The following is an 18,246-nucleotide window of genomic DNA, read 5'->3' as shown; positions in this document are numbered from 1 at the left end:
CATTCATTGCTCCCCAGCAATGGAGGCTGAGCTTTCTCACCAGAACCTTTGCCCTTATGTCCTTGCTCCCACCTTCCCTCTCACACAGACCTGTTAACACAGCACTTGGTCCCTGCTACGTCTTGGCACACATCATATTACAATAATCACCTTTTTTTTGGTAGTTCGAGATAGGGCCTCACTCTAGCCCAGGCTGACCTGGAATTTATTATGTAATTTCAGGGTGGCCTTGAACTCATGGCAATCCTCCCACCTCTGCCTCCCACAGTGCTGGGATTAAAGGTGTGCGCCACCACGCCTGACTGGCTGTCATGACCATTTTTATCGGGCCACCGCTGGATGCCCAGCCCTATACTAGTTACATGTATATGTTCCTTCTGTTTTAACCATCAAGCTGGGCTGGAGAGATGGCTCAGTGGTTAATGCACTTGTTGGCAAAGTCTAATGACCTGGATTCGATTCCCCAGTACCCCTGTAGAGCCACATGCAAAAAGTGGAGCGTGCATCTGGAGTTCATTTGCAGTGGCTGGAGGCCCTGGTGTGCCCTCTCTGTCTCTCTCTCTCTGCTTGCAAATAAATAAAAACATTACTTAACCATCAAGTTACCTTCATTTACAGGAGTTACCAGCTCTGCTTTATGGACAAGAAATGGAGGCTTGCAGATTAACAAGCTGCTTCTGTTTAAATGACTGCATTTGAGGGACTCAAAACATGTCACTGTTGTCCACTGTTCAGGTTCATGCAATATGCAGGCACATGTTAACAGTAGGTGCTGGGGCTGGAGAGATGGCATAGCGGTTAAGGCATTTGCCTACAAAGCCAAAGGATCCTGGTTCGATTCTCCAGGTCCATGTAAGCCAGATGCACAAGATGCATCTGGAGTTTGTTTACAGTGGCTGAAGGCCTTAGAGTGCCCATTCTCTCCCTCTCTCTTTCTCTCTGCCTCTTTCTTTGTATCAAATAAATAAGTAAAATATATTTTTTAAAAAAGTAGGTTTCTGCACAAAATGAAAGGCACTAATACTATGCTGTTACTATCATGACACAGGAAAGCATTACTTTACAAGTTAACTCTTAGCTTGGTGGCGCACGCCTTTAATCCCAGTTGGGAGGAAGAGGAAGGAAGATCACCATGAGTTTAAGGCCGCCCTGAGACTAGAGTAAGTTCCAGGTCAGCCTGGGCTGGAGTGAGACCCTACCTAAGAAAAAAAAAAAAAAAATTAACTCTTAGCCAGGCGTGGTGGTGCACACTTTTAATTCCAGCACTCAGGAGGCAGAGGCAGGAAGATTGCCATGAGTTTGAGGCCACCCTCAGACTACAGAGTAAGTTCCAGGGTCAGACTGGGATAGAGTGACACACTACCTTGGAAAAAAAATGTTAACTCTTACCCGGCCTGGTGGCACATGCCTTTGACCGCAGCACTCGAGAAGCAGAGGTAGGAGGATCGCCATGAGTTCAAGGCCACTTTAAGACTCCATCATGAATTCCAGGTCAGCTCTGAACTAGAGTGAGACCTTACCTTGAAAAAAAAAAAAAAACACGTTAACTCTTGGGACTGGAAAGATGGCTCAGCAGTTAAAGGCACTTACTTGCAGAGCCTGATGAAGTTCAATACCCTAGTACGCAGGTAAAGCCAGATGCACAAAGTGGTGCATGCACGTGGAGTTTGTTTGCAGCAGCAGGAAGCCTGGGAATACCCATTCTCACTATGTCTGCCACTTTTTCTGCCCCTCGAGTAAATAGTTTTAAACGTTAATGCTTCTAAGCCAGGCATGGAAGCTCAGACTTGTGATCCCAGCAGGAGCAGGAGACTGAGGCAGACAGACCACCCTGAATTTAAGGCCAGCCTGGTCTACATACTGAGCTTAGGACAGCCTGGGCTACAGAGTGAGACTGTCTAAAAAAAAAATTTATTTTTTCAAATTTTAGTGCCAGGGATGAGATACCTTCCAGTGAGTTGTTGGCCAGGGAGGTCCCTGATGCCCGCAATACATTACAGGCCAATGTCAAGGCTCTTGGTTTCCTGCCAGGAATAGATGGTAAGACCCTATTGCTGAAGACTCCACATGCCTGGGCTGCAAGATCACTGAGAAATCAAGCTGCTAAAAAAAACTCCTTCCTGGGCTAGAGAGATGGCTTAGCGGTTAAGTGCTTGCCTGTGAAGCCTAGGGACCCCGGTTCAAGGCTCAATTCCCCAGGACCCACATTAGCCAGGTGCACAAGGGGGCGCACGCATCTGGGGTTAGTTTGCCGTGGCTGGAAGCCCTGGCATGCCCATTCTCTCTCTCTCTCTCTCTGCCTCTTTCTCTCTCTGTGTCTGTTGCTCTCAAACAAATAAATAAATAAATAAACAAAAAATTAAAAAAAAAAAAACTCCTTCCTATGGACCAGCAGACTGAAAGCTGTAAAAAGTTTTTTTTTTTTTTCCATGTGAGAGACAGAAATCATCAGTGCTGAAAACAGTAGACACTGCAAGCCTCAAGTTTGGCCAGCCAGGCCAAATGAGCCGATGGGTGCAGTAATGACATGTCTGTTATGGGGGAAACCAGCTGCTCTCATATTGGACTGGAGACCTGCTCTATGGGAGGGAATACAGAAAAACTAACCAAAAGCCTATGGTGGGGGAGGTCATGAGCATTAGGAATGTAACGCCTGCTCTTGTCTGGCTAAATGCATATTATTATGTTCCCCAAACTGTCCCTTAAGCACTTTACTTAATGTTCATGCCCGTATATTAACATTACTTTCACTTTGGGTTAGAGAGGCTTCTCTTTTCAGGTGGCAGTGACCACTTTGACGACCCAACAGTCACTATAGTGGTGAGAAGATGTGACGGAGGAGTGCTCAGCACTGAAACATCTCTATCACACCCTCCAAGGCTCAGGGTCCATTGAGGAAGAGGTGGCTGGGAGAATGTAAGAGCCAAAGGAAGGGTAGGACTGCTTCCAATGCGATCACCACAGACAGAAATTGGCATCAAGTCACAGCGCCTAGCACTACCTTCACTTTCCTCATAATAGGAGGAAAAGATGACATGAAAATAAAAGAGAGAAATAAAAGGGAGACTAACGGACAGAGGGAGGGGATATGGAGGAGAGTGGATTTGTGAAAGGGAAAGTTGGGGAGGGAAGGGAATTATGGTTTGTCTGGAAGCTGTCAATAAAAAATTTTAAAATTTTTTGTTGTTGTTGTTGTTTTTCAAGGTAGGGTCTCACTCTAGCCCAGGCTGACCTAGAATTCACTATGTAGTCTCAGGGTGGCCTCGAACTTGTCATGGTGATTCTCCTACCTCTGTGCCCGGCAAAAAAAATAAATAAATAAATAAAAAATAAAAAAAATTAACTCTTGTGTCCCAACTTGTTGTAACAGGCCCTAACCGAGTCCCTCTCAGAGAAGCAGTAGTTACATCAGCCAAAAGCAGCAGAGATAAGAGCCTTGTGCAAGGCACTGCCCACTTATCTCCTGAAGAAGTTTCGGTGGGTCCTTCTGCACTGCAGAAGAGACTCCCCCCCCCAATATCCTCTTAGGTTATCTCCAGTCACCAGAGAGGGGTCTGGGCACTGCTGGAGAGCACGGTTTTACCCCCTTTGCGCCGCTCTGCGGGAGGGGCTCCAACGAAGGAAGACGCTGAAATTTTATTGTAACAACTCAGTGACACATAGCGCCACAACACAACAGAGAGACGAAATAAAGTTCATTATGTTAGGAAAAAAATCCACAAAGCCAATAGCTATTTGATAAGCCCTTTCTCCAGGCGCTGTTTGTAATGGGGGTGGGGGTGGGGGAAAGGGGTGACATGTCCGTGCTGGACAAACTGAGGATTCTTTCCAGAAAGATCTTTCCCGTCAAGCCAGCATTGTTTGGGTAACTAGGCAGTGCATTTTAAAGCAAGCACGCTCCCAACTGCACAGGCAACATTTGGGAACCAGCCATTGTAAACATTCCTTCCCGTGCGCCCTTAGGAGAAAACAAAACAAAACAAAACAACGAGGTGGCGCTTTTTCTTTTTCTTTTTCTGTGAGTTGAAACCACTTTGGAATTAACCCAAACGTCTGGTTGATGTGGTGGAAGGTCCCTTTAACACATGCAACGCCCACTTGCAAGTCTCTCTGGCTCACTGGGTCAGCTTTTACAAGTGGCCAGCTTGCAGCAGCACGTGGCCGGTTCTTCCAGGCTCCTGGGGACTTCAAGGTGGCTTCCTCCCATTCCGTGCGCCTTGGGCGCGGGGGGTGTGGGCGGCATGGGAATGGCCGCTCCTGGCCTCCCCGTCACTTCTTGGGGATCCTTTCTCCACGGCTCCTTAGGTGTCCAAGCGTGGGTCACGCCACTCCAGGAGCGTCCCTGGGTGCAGTCCCGGGAGGCGGATCCTCGCCATTCACATGGGGTGGCTGGGCAGGGTGCCCGGGGCGGACAGGGTGGCCGGTTAGGCCTGGATTTAGGAATGACTGCCGCGTGCGGATGGGCAGCATCTGAAGACCCCGGTGTCTGGGATGAGTGGGGGATGGCGGGGTGGAGTGTGATCCTCGGGAGAGAAGAGGGCAGCCACCGGGAGTGAGGGAAACCGTGCAGAAGGTAAAACAAATCATTAAAGCAGTCTGAGGGTGCCGGGCATGGGGATGCACGCCTGTCGTCATCCCAGCACTTGGGAGGCAGAAGCAGGAGGATCGCGAGTTCGGGACTAGCCTGGGACTGCACAGTAGCTTATTCCAGGTCAGCCTGGATTAGAGGGAGAACCTATCTCTGAAAACAAAACAAACACCACCAGCAACAACCACAAAAAAAAAAAAAAGAAAGAAAGAAAAGAAACTGGGCTTGGGTTCGCATGCCTTTAATCCCAACACTTGGGAAGCAGAGGCAGGAGGATCACGAGTTCGAAACCAGCCTTGGACTGCATAGTGAATTTCAGGTGAACAACGTGAGCCTGAGCTACAGGGAAACACTATGTCTAAAAATCGAAAAAAAAAAAAAAAGCTTAAAAAAAAACCCGTAAAACCAAACCACCTCAAGCCCGGCGTGATGGTGCATGCCTTTAATCCCCGCATTTGGGAAGCAGAGGCACTAGGGTCGCCGTGCGTTCGAGACCAGCCTGAGACTCCATCGCGAACTCCTGGTCCGGGCTAGAACTACCTCGCAAACCAAAATAAATAAATAAACAAATGAATCAATAAACTCAGCCGCAGCAGGATTTTTCCCCCCCTCCCCCCCTCCCGCAACTGCGCTCAACCGCTCCGCTCTCTAGAAAGTTCTCGGCCCCCGCCCCCGCGCCGGCGCCCCTCCCCGCGGCTCCTCCCGGCCACGCCCCCTCGGGGAGAGACGGGCCAATCACAGCCCGGGCCGCGCCCCGCCGCCGTCAGCCCCGCCCACCGGAGCGCGGGCTGCGAGCGCGTGTGCGCGTGCGCGCGGGCCCGGGTCGTCCCAGAGCGCGCGGTCCGCCGTGTGTGCGCACGCAGCGCAGCCCCTCCGCTCCGCGCCGCGCCGCGCGCCAGCAGCCCGGCCGGCCGCTCAGGTAGGTCGGTCGGTCGGTCCGAGTCGGGTCCCGTCGTCACCTCGCGCCCGCCCGCCCGCCGCCAACGACGCGCCGCCCAGCTCGGGAGGCCATGACCGCCGAGGAGATGAAGGCGGCCGAGAACGGGGCGCAGTCGGCGCCGCTGCCCCTCGATGGCGTGGACATCAGCCCCAAGCGGGACGAAGGCGTGCTGAAGGTGAGCGCGCCCGGCGGCGTGGCGTGCTGGAGGTGGGGGTGGGGGGGGAGCGCGGCGCCGCCCGGGGTGGGGGCGGTCGTGCAGCCGCCCGTGCCGCGACCTCCCCGGACACGGGGCCGCGTTGCTGAGGATGTTGCACGCTCGGCCCCGGGGATGGCGTGTCCACCTCGCCCCACGGCCTTGCCCGGCCGGACCGGGGCCGCTAGTGCAGCGCTCAGCTCCCGCCGCAGCGCCGGGGCACCGAGGGACGGCGGGGGGAGCGGGCGGGGACGCACGAGGCCCGGGCTGGCGGGGGTGTGTGGGGGGGAACCACCTCCCCGCGACCCCTCCGGGCCTGCCCCGGGGTCAGTGAGTTCGCCGCCGCACCCGCTCGGACAGGAGGTGCGCGAGCTCGCCCACCGTGAAAGTTAAACATTAACTTGGACGTGGAGCAGTTTTCTTGCCCGTTCCCCAACCCCGGGCCGAGCCCTTTTGTGCCTGCGCACCCCCCCCCCTTCTCCAAAGGCGCCCAGACCCTGCGAGGTCACCGACTCGGCCATGCAGTGCCCCCTTCCTCGGCCCCGGGGAGGGCGGCAGCGGTGCATGCTGGAACCTGTAGTTTTTCCTCCGGTCTCCCCGACCCACCCACAACACCCTCCCTCACCTCCGCGCGCAGTTGGGGCTTCGGGGTGCTGGCCTGTTGGAGGAGGTGCCTTTGCCCAAAGCAGGTATCCGCCTGCATTTGAATGGCCAGAGAGGAGGAGCGAGAGAGAGGGCAGCCTGGCCCGGGTCAGGACAACCGCCCGCCTTGGTTCAGAGCTGGACAGTGAAATCCTAGCCCCGCATGCAGTGCGACCCCCCCACCCCCCGCCCCGGTCCATTGTTTCCCCTCTTGGCGTCCTACCGTGTAGCCCGTGCAAAGTCAGGGACCTCGGGAGCCGCCTTCACCTGGTCCAGAAACGGAGCTGCTGTGACTGAGCGTGCAGCCCCTTCTCTGTTCTGCAAGGCTCTGATTGCAGGAAGGGTCATTTCTCCCCCTGTCCATTCTGTGAAGGAAGATTTTTTCCTCAGAGCGCAACCCCACGGCCACCAGATGGCCCATGGGGGGGGTCACCTTTTTTTTTTTTTTTTTAATGCCCAAGACAGAAGTAGAGATCCTGAAATAAAAAGATTCCCTTGTTAGCCTGTCAGTCAGGTAGGCTCATTTTCCCAAGTCAGAGTCTAGGGCATGGTGGAGAGCTTTTGTGTTCGGGGTAACCTGCCCTTTGCTTGCCCAGTGGAGAACTGCTCGGCTCTCTATTACTCTTTCTCAACTCTGTCCCAGCCAGAGGCAATTTTGAACAGCAATGGCATTTAGAAGGAAGGAGGAAATGGAGCAGCTTGTAGACTTACCTGATTGCTGCTGGTCCCTTCCATTATCAGGTCGAGGTTCCAGGTTCTGTGATTGATAAGGGATTGTCATCAGTACCTTACAGTCTTGATCTGGAGAGTTCAGGGGCTTCTATTTATTTATTTATTGATTTTTCTTTTTCCGAGGTAGGGTCTCACTCTAGCCCAGGCTGACCTGGAATTCACTATGGAGTCTCACAGTGGCCTTGAACTCATGGCAATTCTCCTACCTCTGCCTCCCCAGTGCGGGGATTAAAGGCGTGCACCACTATGCCCGGCTATTTAATTTTTTAAAAATGTTCTTCATTAAAAAAAAAATCTTACCTGTTCAATTGAAAGAGGTAGAGAATGGGCGCACCATGGCCTCCAGCCACTGCAAAGGAACTCCAGATGCATGCGCTCCCCCCCCCCCCCCCCCCCCCCCGTGTGCATCTGGCTTAACGTGGGTTTCTGGAGAATTGGACCACCATCCTTTGGCTTTGTAGGCAAACGCCTTCACCACTAAGCCCTCTCTCCAGCCCTTATTTATTTTATTTATTTGAGAGAGAGAAAGGGGCAGGTAGAATGGGTACGCTAGTGCCTCCGAACACTGCAAAATGCTTGCGCCACCTTGTGCATCTGGCTTACCATGGATCCTGGGCAATTGAACCTGGGTTCTTTGGCTTCGCAGGCAAGCACCTTAAGCAAGCGCCTTAACCAGTAAGCCATCTCTCCAGCCCAAACTCAGGATTTTCAATCTGGAGATTAAAGCTCAAACTGGGGAAGTTAGCTGGTTCTTGGTATTGGACCATTTGAGGATTCTGCGTACAAGTAGACGGTGGAGGTGGGCACAGAAGTCCCAGTACATTCCTCTTGGAGGCTGCCAGGCAGTTAGGGGGCCCCACTCTGCCCACATGCACTCACTTTCTCCCCCTTCCTCCCAGGTCATCAAGCGGGAAGGCACGGGCACGGAGACGCCCATGATCGGGGACCGAGTCTCAGTCCACTACACTGGGTGGCTGCTAGATGGCACCAAGTTTGACTCCAGTCTGGACCGCAAGGACAAATTCTCCTTTGACCTGGGGAAAGGTGGGCGTGGCTAGTGGGCGGGAGGGCCGTCAGGCACACGAAGCTGGCGCAGTCTTAACCAAGCCCGTGAGCGCAAGACTGGCCACCAGAGTAGAACCCTGCCTGAAGGGGGTGCGTGGAGGGGCGAGGGCGGAAACTCGAGGGTAGCTGGTCGGTAGCGAGCCGCTTGCGTTACTTGTTCACCACCTCCGCCTTTCTCCTCCTGTTCTCCGAGTTCTGGTTTCTTCCCCTCACCGTCCTCTGGAACAGACCGTCTTCCTTCTGGGATGCCTCCTAACGTGCGCCACGTGGCGCTCGCTCACGCTGCTTGCTCCATGTCGAGCTCAGAGCCCCTCGGTTTAGTGCAGGAACCCTCCTGGGGGAACAGCCAGGGTCAGACCGCCGCTAAAAGCTTCTGTTTGCTTCTCTCTCCAGGGGAGGTCATCAAGGCTTGGGATATTGCTGTAGCAACCATGAAGGTGGGAGAAGTGTGCCACATCACTTGCAAACCAGAATATGCCTACGGCTCCGCGGGCAGCCCTCCAAAGATCCCCCCCAACTCCACACTTATATTTGAGGTGAGTGTCCGGCCACAGAGATCCTGGTAAAGAGCCCGGCCTTACCTCACCCCAGTACCTGGCTGCTCTCCAGCCCTGCCTGCCTCTTAGGGACCTTGTAGCCGAAGCTGAGGGCCAGCCTGAGAGCAGAAATGGGCGGAGAGCTGGCTCTGCTGCCGCGGTAGAGAGGCCAGTAAAGGAGGCTTGGGTGGGAAGTAGTGAAGCCCTTCCAGGCTACAAGAGCTCAGTGGTTAAGGTCTTCTCACCGCGAGGAGTCGGGACGTGGGAAAACAGTCAATTACAAGGGCAGAAAGAAATGCTGGCACCCTAGGGCTCGAGGGGAGAGGTGCCTCCCTACAGGTCAGGGGTTGAGGTATGGCTTCCCTGAGGAGGTAGACTGCACCTGTTCAGGTTGAACATGGCAAGCCAGTTGGTAGGCACGGAACAACACGTAAATAAATGACTGCCTGTCAGCTCTGGTTCCTACCAGAAAAGTTGCTCATGTTCTTTTAGGTAAGGTCTCGCTCTAGCCCAGGCTGACCTGGAAATCACTTTGTAGTCTCAGGATGGCCTCGAACTCACAACAACCTCCTATTTCTGCCACCTGAGTACTGGGATTAAAGATGTTTGTCACCACGCCTGAGTGGAGTTTCATTTTTAATTTTTTTTGTTTGTTTTTTGAGATAGGCTCTTAACTAAAGTCCAGGCTGACTTGGAATTTACTCTGTAGCCTCAGGGTGGCCTTGAACTCATGGTGATCCTTTCACCTCTGCTTCCTGAGTGTTGGGATTAGGCGTGCGCTACCACACCCAGCTCCTTTGTTCCTGTTCAGTGGAGCAGGATAGCAGGTAGATTGTTCTTCTGGGGACAGGTGAAGTCTCCGCGGCCTGCTTCTCTCGGTCAGGCACAGGCCAGGGCAGGTAGCTCGTAAGTGGCGGCGGCGCCCTGACTGAGGAGTAGGACGGCTCTGAGCAGCAGCGTGTGGCGACAGTGGTGGCTCGTCGGTGCAGGCTGAGAGGGGCTCTTTCTCTGCTGATGAGCTGGCCCGGGAAGGAAGGAGTTGGTCACTTTGTCTTATTCCACAGGTGGAGTTGTTTGAGTTCAAAGGAGAGGACCTCACCGAGGATGAAGATGGTGGCATCATCCGCAGGATACGGGTTCGGGGGGAAGGCTATGCCAGGCCCAACGATGGTGCTCTGGTGGAGGGTGAGTCAAGGTAGCCTGTAGTTTGGGAACAAGAATCAAGTTACTTTTTATTCATTCACTTTTCAAGGCAGGGTCTCGCTCTAGCCTAGGCCTCCTTGCGACTCACTGTGCAGTCTCCAGGCGATCCTATGTCCGCCTCCCGAGTAGTGGGATTTAAGGTGTGCACCACCACCTGGCTGGGGCTGCTGTTTTTTTAAATATTTTATTTGAGAGAGAAAGGAGAGAGAATAAGCCCATCAGGTCCTCCAACCACTGTAAACGAACGCCAGATGTGCACGCCCCCTTGTGCATCTCTGGGGAATTGAACCTGGGTTCTTTGGCAAGCCACTTAACCACTATGCCGTTTCTCCACCCCATGGAGTTGTATTTTTTTTTTAATTATTTATTTATTTGAGAGCGACAGACACAGAAAGACAGATAGAGGGAGAGAGAGAGAATGGGCACTCCAGGGCTTCCAGCCTCTGCAAACGAGCTCCAGACGCGAGCGCCCCCTTGTGCATCTGGCTAAACGTGGGACCTGGGGAACCCAGCCTCGAACCGGGGTCCTTAGGCTTCACAGGCAAGCGCTTAACCGCTAAGCCGTCTCTCCAGCCCAAGTTGTATTTTTAAATCCTGGTTTTGAGACTTGGCTGTGGATGGCTTTGGGCAAGTCATCAAGTCATTCCCAGCTCTCTAAGCCTCTTGTCTTACCTGTAAGTCCCCCCACGTCTAAGAAAACGGGTTCTGTGGGGCATGAGAAGTGCTGGGGAAATGTAGGGAGGCTGGTGACAGTTTATTTCCTCAGGGCTTCGCACTCTCTCACCCTTGGGCACTGCTTCTCTTTCACGCTAGTGGCCCTGAAAGGGTACTACAAGGACCAGGTCTTTGACCAGCGCGAGCTCCGCTTCGAAATTGGCGAGGGGGAAAGTCTGGATTTGCCCTCTGGGCTGGAGGAGGCTATCCAGCGCATGGAGAAAGGGGAGCACTCCATTGTGCACCTCAAGCCCAGGTAAGGCATGGGTACTTGGTGGAGCTGATGAGCAAAGCATGCAAGAAGGCAGGTGTGTGTGGTGTTCACCAAGACCTGTAACACGTGCGTGTGGGCCGCTGTGATCTCTTCATTGTATTTAGAGCTGGCCACGAATGTCCATGTTTCCTAGATGGAACATCTTTGTCCTTAGTGTGCTGGTAATTCATGCCCCCATTAATACTTATTGGAAAGTCCCTCTGGGGTCAAAGACTTAACAAAACGTTGTTTGCAAAGAGGAAGAGCGTGCCCCGGCCTGCAGCCACCGCAGACAGACTCGAGGTGCGCGCACCACGCTGGGCCCTTGGCTTCACATAGGTACTGGGGAATCGAACTTAGGCCAGGAGGCTTTGCAAGCATGCACCTTTAACCACTGAGCTGTCTTGGCTCCAGCCTCTAGGACTTTGTTGTCTCATTGTAAACTGAATAGTACACTGGATTGTTCACTGAAATTCATACAACAGTGTGCGATTAAGAGACGCATATACAAACGTACTCAGAGGACCACCTCAGTTGTGTGGGGAGGTCAGGGGAATTCTTTCTGAACAGGGAGCATTTGAGCCTGGGGTGGAATGGAGTGTCGCCTCCCCGGAAAAGAGCAGAAAGCCCTTTCAGGCCCCGGCAGGGAGGGCTGCTGGGTGACTGTGCCTTTTCCACCCGACAGCTACGCTTTCGGCAGCCTTGGGAAGGAGAAGTTCCAGGTCCCACCCCATGCTGAGCTGAAATACGAAGTACACCTGAAGAGTTTTGAGAAGGTGAGGTGCTCCCGCCCTGGAAACGGTCCTCCCCGCCGGACGCCCACCCTGGGGAAGCTGACCACTCTTCCTCCGCCCCCTGGGTTCCGCAGGCCAAAGAGTCCTGGGAGATGAATTCCGAGGAGAAGCTGGAGCAGAGCACCATAGTGAAAGAGAGAGGCACTGTGTACTTCAAGGTGAGCCAGCAGTCAGCTCGCTCGTAGGACACCCCAAGGTGGGGTACCCCGATGCTGCACCTCTGATAGGGAGGAGCTGGCCCTGCAGCCTCGCGTGGTGCGCTGTCAGCCTGTGGTCTGGACAGGGGCAGGGAGGAGGCGGGAATCTTGTGCCCAGCGGGTGTTCACCTGTCAGGTGTGGCAACCTGGTGCCACTGTGGAGGTGCCTGGCGCCTGAGCCTCAGTGGCGCCTGTCGCGTTCCAGGAGGGCAAGTACAAGCAAGCCCTGCTGCAGTACCGGAAGGTCGTGTCGTGGCTGGAGCACGAGTCGAGCTTCTCCCCCGAGGACATGCAGAAGGCCCACGCGCTCCGCCTGGCCTCCCACCTCAATCTGGCCATGTGTCACCTCAAGTTGCAGGCCTTCCCGGCCGCCGTTGAAAGCTGCAACAAGGTGAGGCCCCCTCCGCCCTGCTGCGGGCCTGTCCGCTGACTTGCCCTTGGTCCTTTGCCAGGGTTGTGGGGTGTGTCGCTGGGGGTCCTGGGTGCCAGTAGCAGGCCCTTTGGCTTTGGTGGTGACAGACAGTGCCACGGATGTGGGAACAAGTCCTGAAAGGGAGAACTGAAAGGTTGGCTGGGGCGGGGGCATCGTGATCTCGTTCTGTTGCTTTTCAGATGGTCTCACTCACTACGTGTAGCTCAGGGTGGCCTTGAACTTGAGCCTCCCAGCGCTGGGGTCACAGGCACGCACAGCACAACCACCCTGGGGAGCCGGCGCTTCCTCCCCTTGCCTGCCGCTTTGTGTGGAGAGCATGGAAATGCCAGGCTGGCCCTGCCGTCTGCTGGACAAACCTTGCACTGGCCATTTCCGCTTCTAGTTGTGTGAGGGTTTTCGTCGGAGCTAGCATGGCCATAGAGCTGATGGTGTCTTGCTGCTTCTCTCTGCCCCTAGGCCCTGGAACTGGACAGCAAGAACGAGAAGGGCCTCTTCCGCCGGGGTGAGGCCCACTTGGCTGTGAACGACTTCGACTTGGCACGGGCCGACTTCCAGAAGGTCCTGCAGCTCTACCCCAGCAACCGGGCCGCCAAGGCCCAGCTGGCCGTCTGTCAGCAGCGGACTCGCCAGCAGCTGGCCCGCGAGAAGAAGCTCTACGCCAACATGTTCGAGAGACTGGCGGAGGAGGACAGCAAGGTGAGGACCAGGCCGGGTGCAGCTGGAGTTGGAGAGGGGGCAATGGCCTCATCGGCCCGCGGGGTCCTGGTGCCAGCTCTGGAAACAAGTGATGGGACCTTATGAAGCGCGCGCGTGTCTGAACAAGGGAAACCCATCCACGAGCCCTAGGGGTCAGGAACTGGTGGCTCTGAGATAGTTCTCAACTTCTCTTTTGTGCCTCAACCTTTGAAAAACACTAAATGGTCTGCGTGGGCGTAGTGGGTGGGTGGGTGGTTGGCTGGTTTCTTATTACTGATTGAGGGGAGTACAGAGTCAAGGAAAGGCAGCCACACGGAGGGCCTGTAAAGCATGGTAAGAAGAGAAAGCTCCAGGAGCTCTACAGGATCACGGAGCCATGTGGAGAGGAAGGGCTAGGGCCTTGGGTGAGTTTTTCCCACAGCCATAAGTTTCCAAGTGGTCAGGAGAGTGCCTTCCCCTTGCATAGTATTTACATCCTTGCAGTGCAGGTGGCTGTCCTCCAGCTCTGCTGCCCAGAGGGACGGCTGCTTGGTCAGGGCCGGGGCCGCCTCGGGAAGAGGTTAGCCCTGACACCAGCCACAGTGTTTAAATCCTACGACAGACCCTCCTCCCCGGAGGGGTCCTGGCTGTGGAGAGAGAGGTCTAGGGGAACTAGGTGAGACAGACGAAGTGAGATCATGTTGGTTTTCTAGCAAGTGCGCTCTTCCCTGCGCTTTTCACCTTCTGTGATGCAACCCAGCCGTGCCCCCCTGTGCCCCTTGTAACTGCCAGGAGAGCTGAACCCCGGACCTGGGCCTTGAGCGTGCCCAGGGGTGCTTTGCTCCTGAGCTATGCCCCAAGCCCAGTGTGTGTTTGGGGCAGCATGGATGACAGTAAGATCGGTCCTTGAAAGGCAAAAACAGCAAACAAAGAAATGGATTAAATTTGTAAGTCATCGGGGCTCTGCCAGTCTTTGTATTGCTCGGCGTTGTATATGTGCTGCTAAGGTGAGCACAGAGTTGATGTCTAGTGATATTACAAGGGTTTGGGAAATAAGATAGCTCACTTGGTAAAGTGCCTTCACAAACATGGGGACCTGAGTGGGTTCCCCCCCTCCCCTCGGGTTAGGTTCTTACTCTAGTCCAGGCTGTCCTGAAATTCACTATGTAGTCTCAGAGTGGCCTTGAACTCACATGATCCTCCTACCTCTGCCTCCCAAGTGCTGGGATTAAAGGCATGTGCCACCGTGCCCAGGTAGGTAGGACCTGAGCAATCCCCAAAACTCATTTCAACCAGGCATTGGGGAGGCCAAGAGAGGCAGGCAGATCCCTGGGGCTCTGGCCAAGCAGTGTAGACTACTTGATGAGGTCCAAGCCTGTAAGAGACCTTGCCTCACATGGGAAGGACAATGGAGGCCTGTTCACACAGTTCATTTATGATCACAAAAAGAAACCTTGTCTCAAAGCATACAGCCCCTGAGTAGTGACACTGAATGTCCTAAGTAGCAGTGTTGAGCATCAGCATAGGGGTAGGAAGCTGGCCCAGTGTATTTTACTATTTGAGAGGGAGAATGGGTACCCCAGGGCCTCTAGCCACTGCAGAGCCACCATGTGCATCAATCTAGTTTACGCAGGACTTGAATCTGTACCTCAACTGCTAAGCGATTTCTCCAGCCCTAGAAATGCCCCCCCGTGGGAACTCAGCCTCTCCTCCTCGCTTGCAGGTCAAAGTCGAGGTGGCTGCAGGAGACCATCCCACGGACGCGGAGATGAAGGACGCGCCCGGCTCGGTGGAGGGCCGCGCTCAGGTGGAGACGGAAGCGTAGCCCGCGCCCGCCCGCGCTGCCTGCTCCCCGCGCCTCCCTCTCCACCCTGTTAGTTTTGTAAAAACTGAAGATTTTTGAGTGAATTAGACCTTTATTTTTCTATCTGGTTGGATGATGGCTTTGGGGAAGGGGAGAACAGGCTGGGGGTTGGTGTGGTGGAGAGTAGTTCTAGGTGGCGTCCCCTCTGCCCTCCCGTACACGAGAACGGAGCCGTCCGCGCGCACTCGTCGGCACGTTAATTTATTTTGCTCCCTTGGTTCAGTCACTTTTCAAATGGTAGAAGGGGAAGTACAGGACGGGATGGGACGGGAAGCCAGGGTGGAGAGGGTCGCCCCCGGGCAGCCGCCCTCGCCCTCTGGCCCGTCTCCAGCGCGGTGCCCGCGTGGGTGCTGGGCACGCAGACCACGGCGCGCCGGGTGCCTCTGCCTTCCTCCCCAGCGGTGTGGCTGATGATGTCCTTGGGTGTCATGGTGGTCTCCCCGGAGCACCTCCCCGTCCCGCCATGCCACCGCCTCTGTCCCTTCCCAGCCAGGTTGTGTCTCCACCCCGACCCCTCGGCCACTTCTGCATGTTGCTGAAGGTCCAGGTGCACCTCAAGTCCCGAGCTTGAGCAATAAAGTGGAAACAAACCGTGCGCGTCAGGCAACACTGTGTTCAAGTTTGGGACCCGGGGGCGGTGGGAAGGCTGTGGGCCAGGAGAGGACGAAGGTACACGGTCCGCCAGGCCAGCCCACGTGCGGCCTGTGGTGGAAGACGATGTACTAGACGCTGGCGAAGCAGGAAATGCTGCCCACCGCCTCCACGCTGCGCCTGCGGAGCACCGCGCCTGCGCAGAGCGCTGCTCTGTTCCTGACAGCAGGGGACAGTGTAAACGTGCACGCTGGGCAGTCCTGTTGGCTCTGCCTCACGCCACTCTTGGTAGGGGCTGTTTTTTCTCACGAGGTAAGGTCTCTAGCTCAGGCTGACCTGGCATTCACTATGTGGAGTCTCAGGGTGGCCTTGAACTCATGACGATCCTACCTTTGCCTCCGGAGTGCTGGGATTAAAGGCGTGTGCCACCACGCCTGGCTTGGCTTTTATAGTTTTTATTACATTAAAAAGGTTTTTTTCATTTTTATTTGAGAGTGACAGAGGCTGATAGAATGGGTATGCCAGGGCCTCCAGCCACTGAAACGAACTCCAGACACGTGCGCCCCCTTGTGCATCTGGTTAACGTGGGTCCTGGGGAATTGAGCCTTGAACTGGGGTCCTTAGGCTTCACAGGCCTAACCGCTAAGCCGTCTCTTCCAGCCCTATTTCTATTTTTTATTTGAGAGAAAGGCGCAGAGAGAGAGAGGATGGGCACGCCAGGGCTGCCAGCTGCTCTTCTGCCGTATAAGCATTTACCCCTATAGAGCTGCCTCCGCCACCCGCCTCATCGCCATCTGCCTTGGCTGGCCTGCTCTGCACCTACTTGTGTGTCTCCATTTTTTCATTTTTATTTTTTATCAGAGAGAGAAAGAGGCAGAGAGAGAATGGGCGCACCAGGGCCTCCAGCCACTGCAGGCGAACTCCAGACGCGTGCGCCCCCTTGTGCATCTGGCGTACCTGGGCCCTGGGGAATAGAACCTGGGTCCTTTGGCTTTGCAGCCAAGTGCTTTAACTGCTAAGCCTGTCTCTCCAGCCCATGTGTGTCTCCATTTATAAAGATGTCTCATCCCACTTAGGCTGAAAACTCAGTCTTGGGATATCGCACAAAACCTGCCCGACCAGGCCAGCGCTTCAGCACACCTGGCAGCATTCCATACCTGCGATGCCACCCTGAGGGCAGCCCAAGGTGAATTGTGTGCCCCATTTCAAGTCAAAAAAAATATGTGAATGATACTTTTCCCCCCCTCATTTTATTAATTTTGATTTATAGAGGTAGAGACTTGCTGTAGCCCAGGCTGACCTTGAATTCACCATACAGTCTCAAGGTTGCCTCACACTCATGGTAGTCTTCCTAACTTTGCCTCCCCAGTGCTAGGATTAAAGTCTTACATCACCACACATTGCCACAGTTCACTTTAAAAAATATGTACATACATACATGTATATGTGTATGTGTATATATATATATATGTATGAGTGGAGAGAAGGAATAAAAAGGAGGGAGGGAAGGAGAATAAGTGTGTCAGGACCTCTTGCCACTTCAAGTGAACTGGAGACATGCACTGATTTGTGCAGAAAGATACTTTTTATACTTTAAAAAATATTTTTTATTTATTTGGCAGAGAGTGAGAGAGAAAATGGGTGTGCCAGGGCCTCTAGCCCCTGCAAACCAACTCCAGACACATGCACCAACTTGTGCATCTGGCTAATGTGGGTCCTGGGGAGTCAAACCCAGGTCCTTTGGCTTTGCAGGCAAGTGCTTTAACCGCTAAGCTATCCCTCCAGCCCACTTTTAAAAAGAAATCATGGCTGGAAAATAGCTAACGACCTTGAACTGCTTTGTTCATCTTTCATGACTAACTCCCTTTGCAAATGCAATACATGTACCAAGTCAGCCTGGGCTCCAGTGAGAGACTCTACCTCAAAAATTAAAATAATAATGAAGAAGGCAGGTGTGGTGGCTCACTCCTTTAGTCTAAACATTTTCTTTAATCCCAGCACTGGGGAGGTAGAGGTGTGCGGATCACCTTGAGTTCGAGGCTACCCTAACAGTACATAGTGAATTCCAGGTCATCCTGGGCTAGAGTGAGGCCCTACCTTGAAAAACCAAAAAAAAGTACATCAGGGGGCTGGAGAGATGGCTCTGCAGTTAAAGGCATTTGCTTGCAAAGCCTGATGGCCCAGGTTTAATTCCTAGTACCCTCATAGAAGCCAGTTGCACAAAGTGCAAAGTGGAGTTTTTTTTTTCAAATGGGGCTGGACAGATTGCTTAGCAGTTAAGGCACTTGCCTGTAAATCCAAACCCAGGTTCGATTCCCCAGGACCCATGTAAGCCAGATGCACAAAGTGGCACATCTGGAGTTCGTTTGCAGCAGCTGGAGATCCTGGTGAACCCATTCTCTCTCTCTCCCCCTCCCTCTGTCTTTCTCAAATAAAAATAAAAAAAAATGTTTTTAAAAGTAAAATAGAGAATCCGAGAGAGAACGAGGCAGAGAGAGAGAGAGAATAGGCACCAGAGTGCACCCGGGCCTGTAGACATTGCAAACAAACTACACACATGTGCTACCTTGCATATCTGGCTTTATGTGGGTATTGGGGAATCGAACCTGGGTCCTTTTGCTTTGCAGGCAAGCTCCTTAACCACTAAGCCATCTCTCCAGTCCCTTCCCCTCTTTTTTTTTCTTTTTGTTTTTCAAGGTAGGGTTTCGCTGTAGCCTAGGCTGACCTGGAATTCACTATGTAGTTTCAGGGTGGCCTCGAACTCATGGCAATCCTACCTTTGCCTCCCAAGTGCTAGGATTAAAGGTGTGCGCCACCACACCCGAT

The 18,246-nt window shown here is 53.8% G+C and overlaps 1 protein-coding gene across 1 annotated transcript; it reads left to right on the top strand.

Annotated features, from left to right (window-relative positions):
• Nucleotides 1-5,549: 5,549 nt before the first annotated feature.
• Fkbp4 (FKBP prolyl isomerase 4) lies at nt 5,550-15,424 on the top strand. The gene is made up of 10 exons (XM_004668698.2): nt 5,550-5,703; nt 7,995-8,139; nt 8,554-8,696; nt 9,761-9,881; nt 10,713-10,869; nt 11,552-11,642; nt 11,735-11,818; nt 12,063-12,248; nt 12,747-12,986; nt 14,689-15,424. Exons 1-10 carry the CDS (start codon nt 5,599-5,601, stop codon nt 14,788-14,790), a joined length of 1,374 nt encoding a protein of 457 aa, XP_004668755.1. The 5' UTR covers nt 5,550-5,598; the 3' UTR covers nt 14,791-15,424.
• Nucleotides 15,425-18,246: the final 2,822 nt, after the last annotated feature.

The sequence above is a fragment of the Jaculus jaculus genome, chromosome 23 (genome assembly GCF_020740685.1).
Source record: "Jaculus jaculus isolate mJacJac1 chromosome 23, mJacJac1.mat.Y.cur, whole genome shotgun sequence".
NCBI classification, from domain to species: domain Eukaryota; kingdom Metazoa; phylum Chordata; class Mammalia; order Rodentia; family Dipodidae; genus Jaculus; species Jaculus jaculus.
The sequence above is the reverse complement of the archived record's forward strand: the minus strand, read 5'-3'. Positions and strand labels throughout refer to the sequence as shown.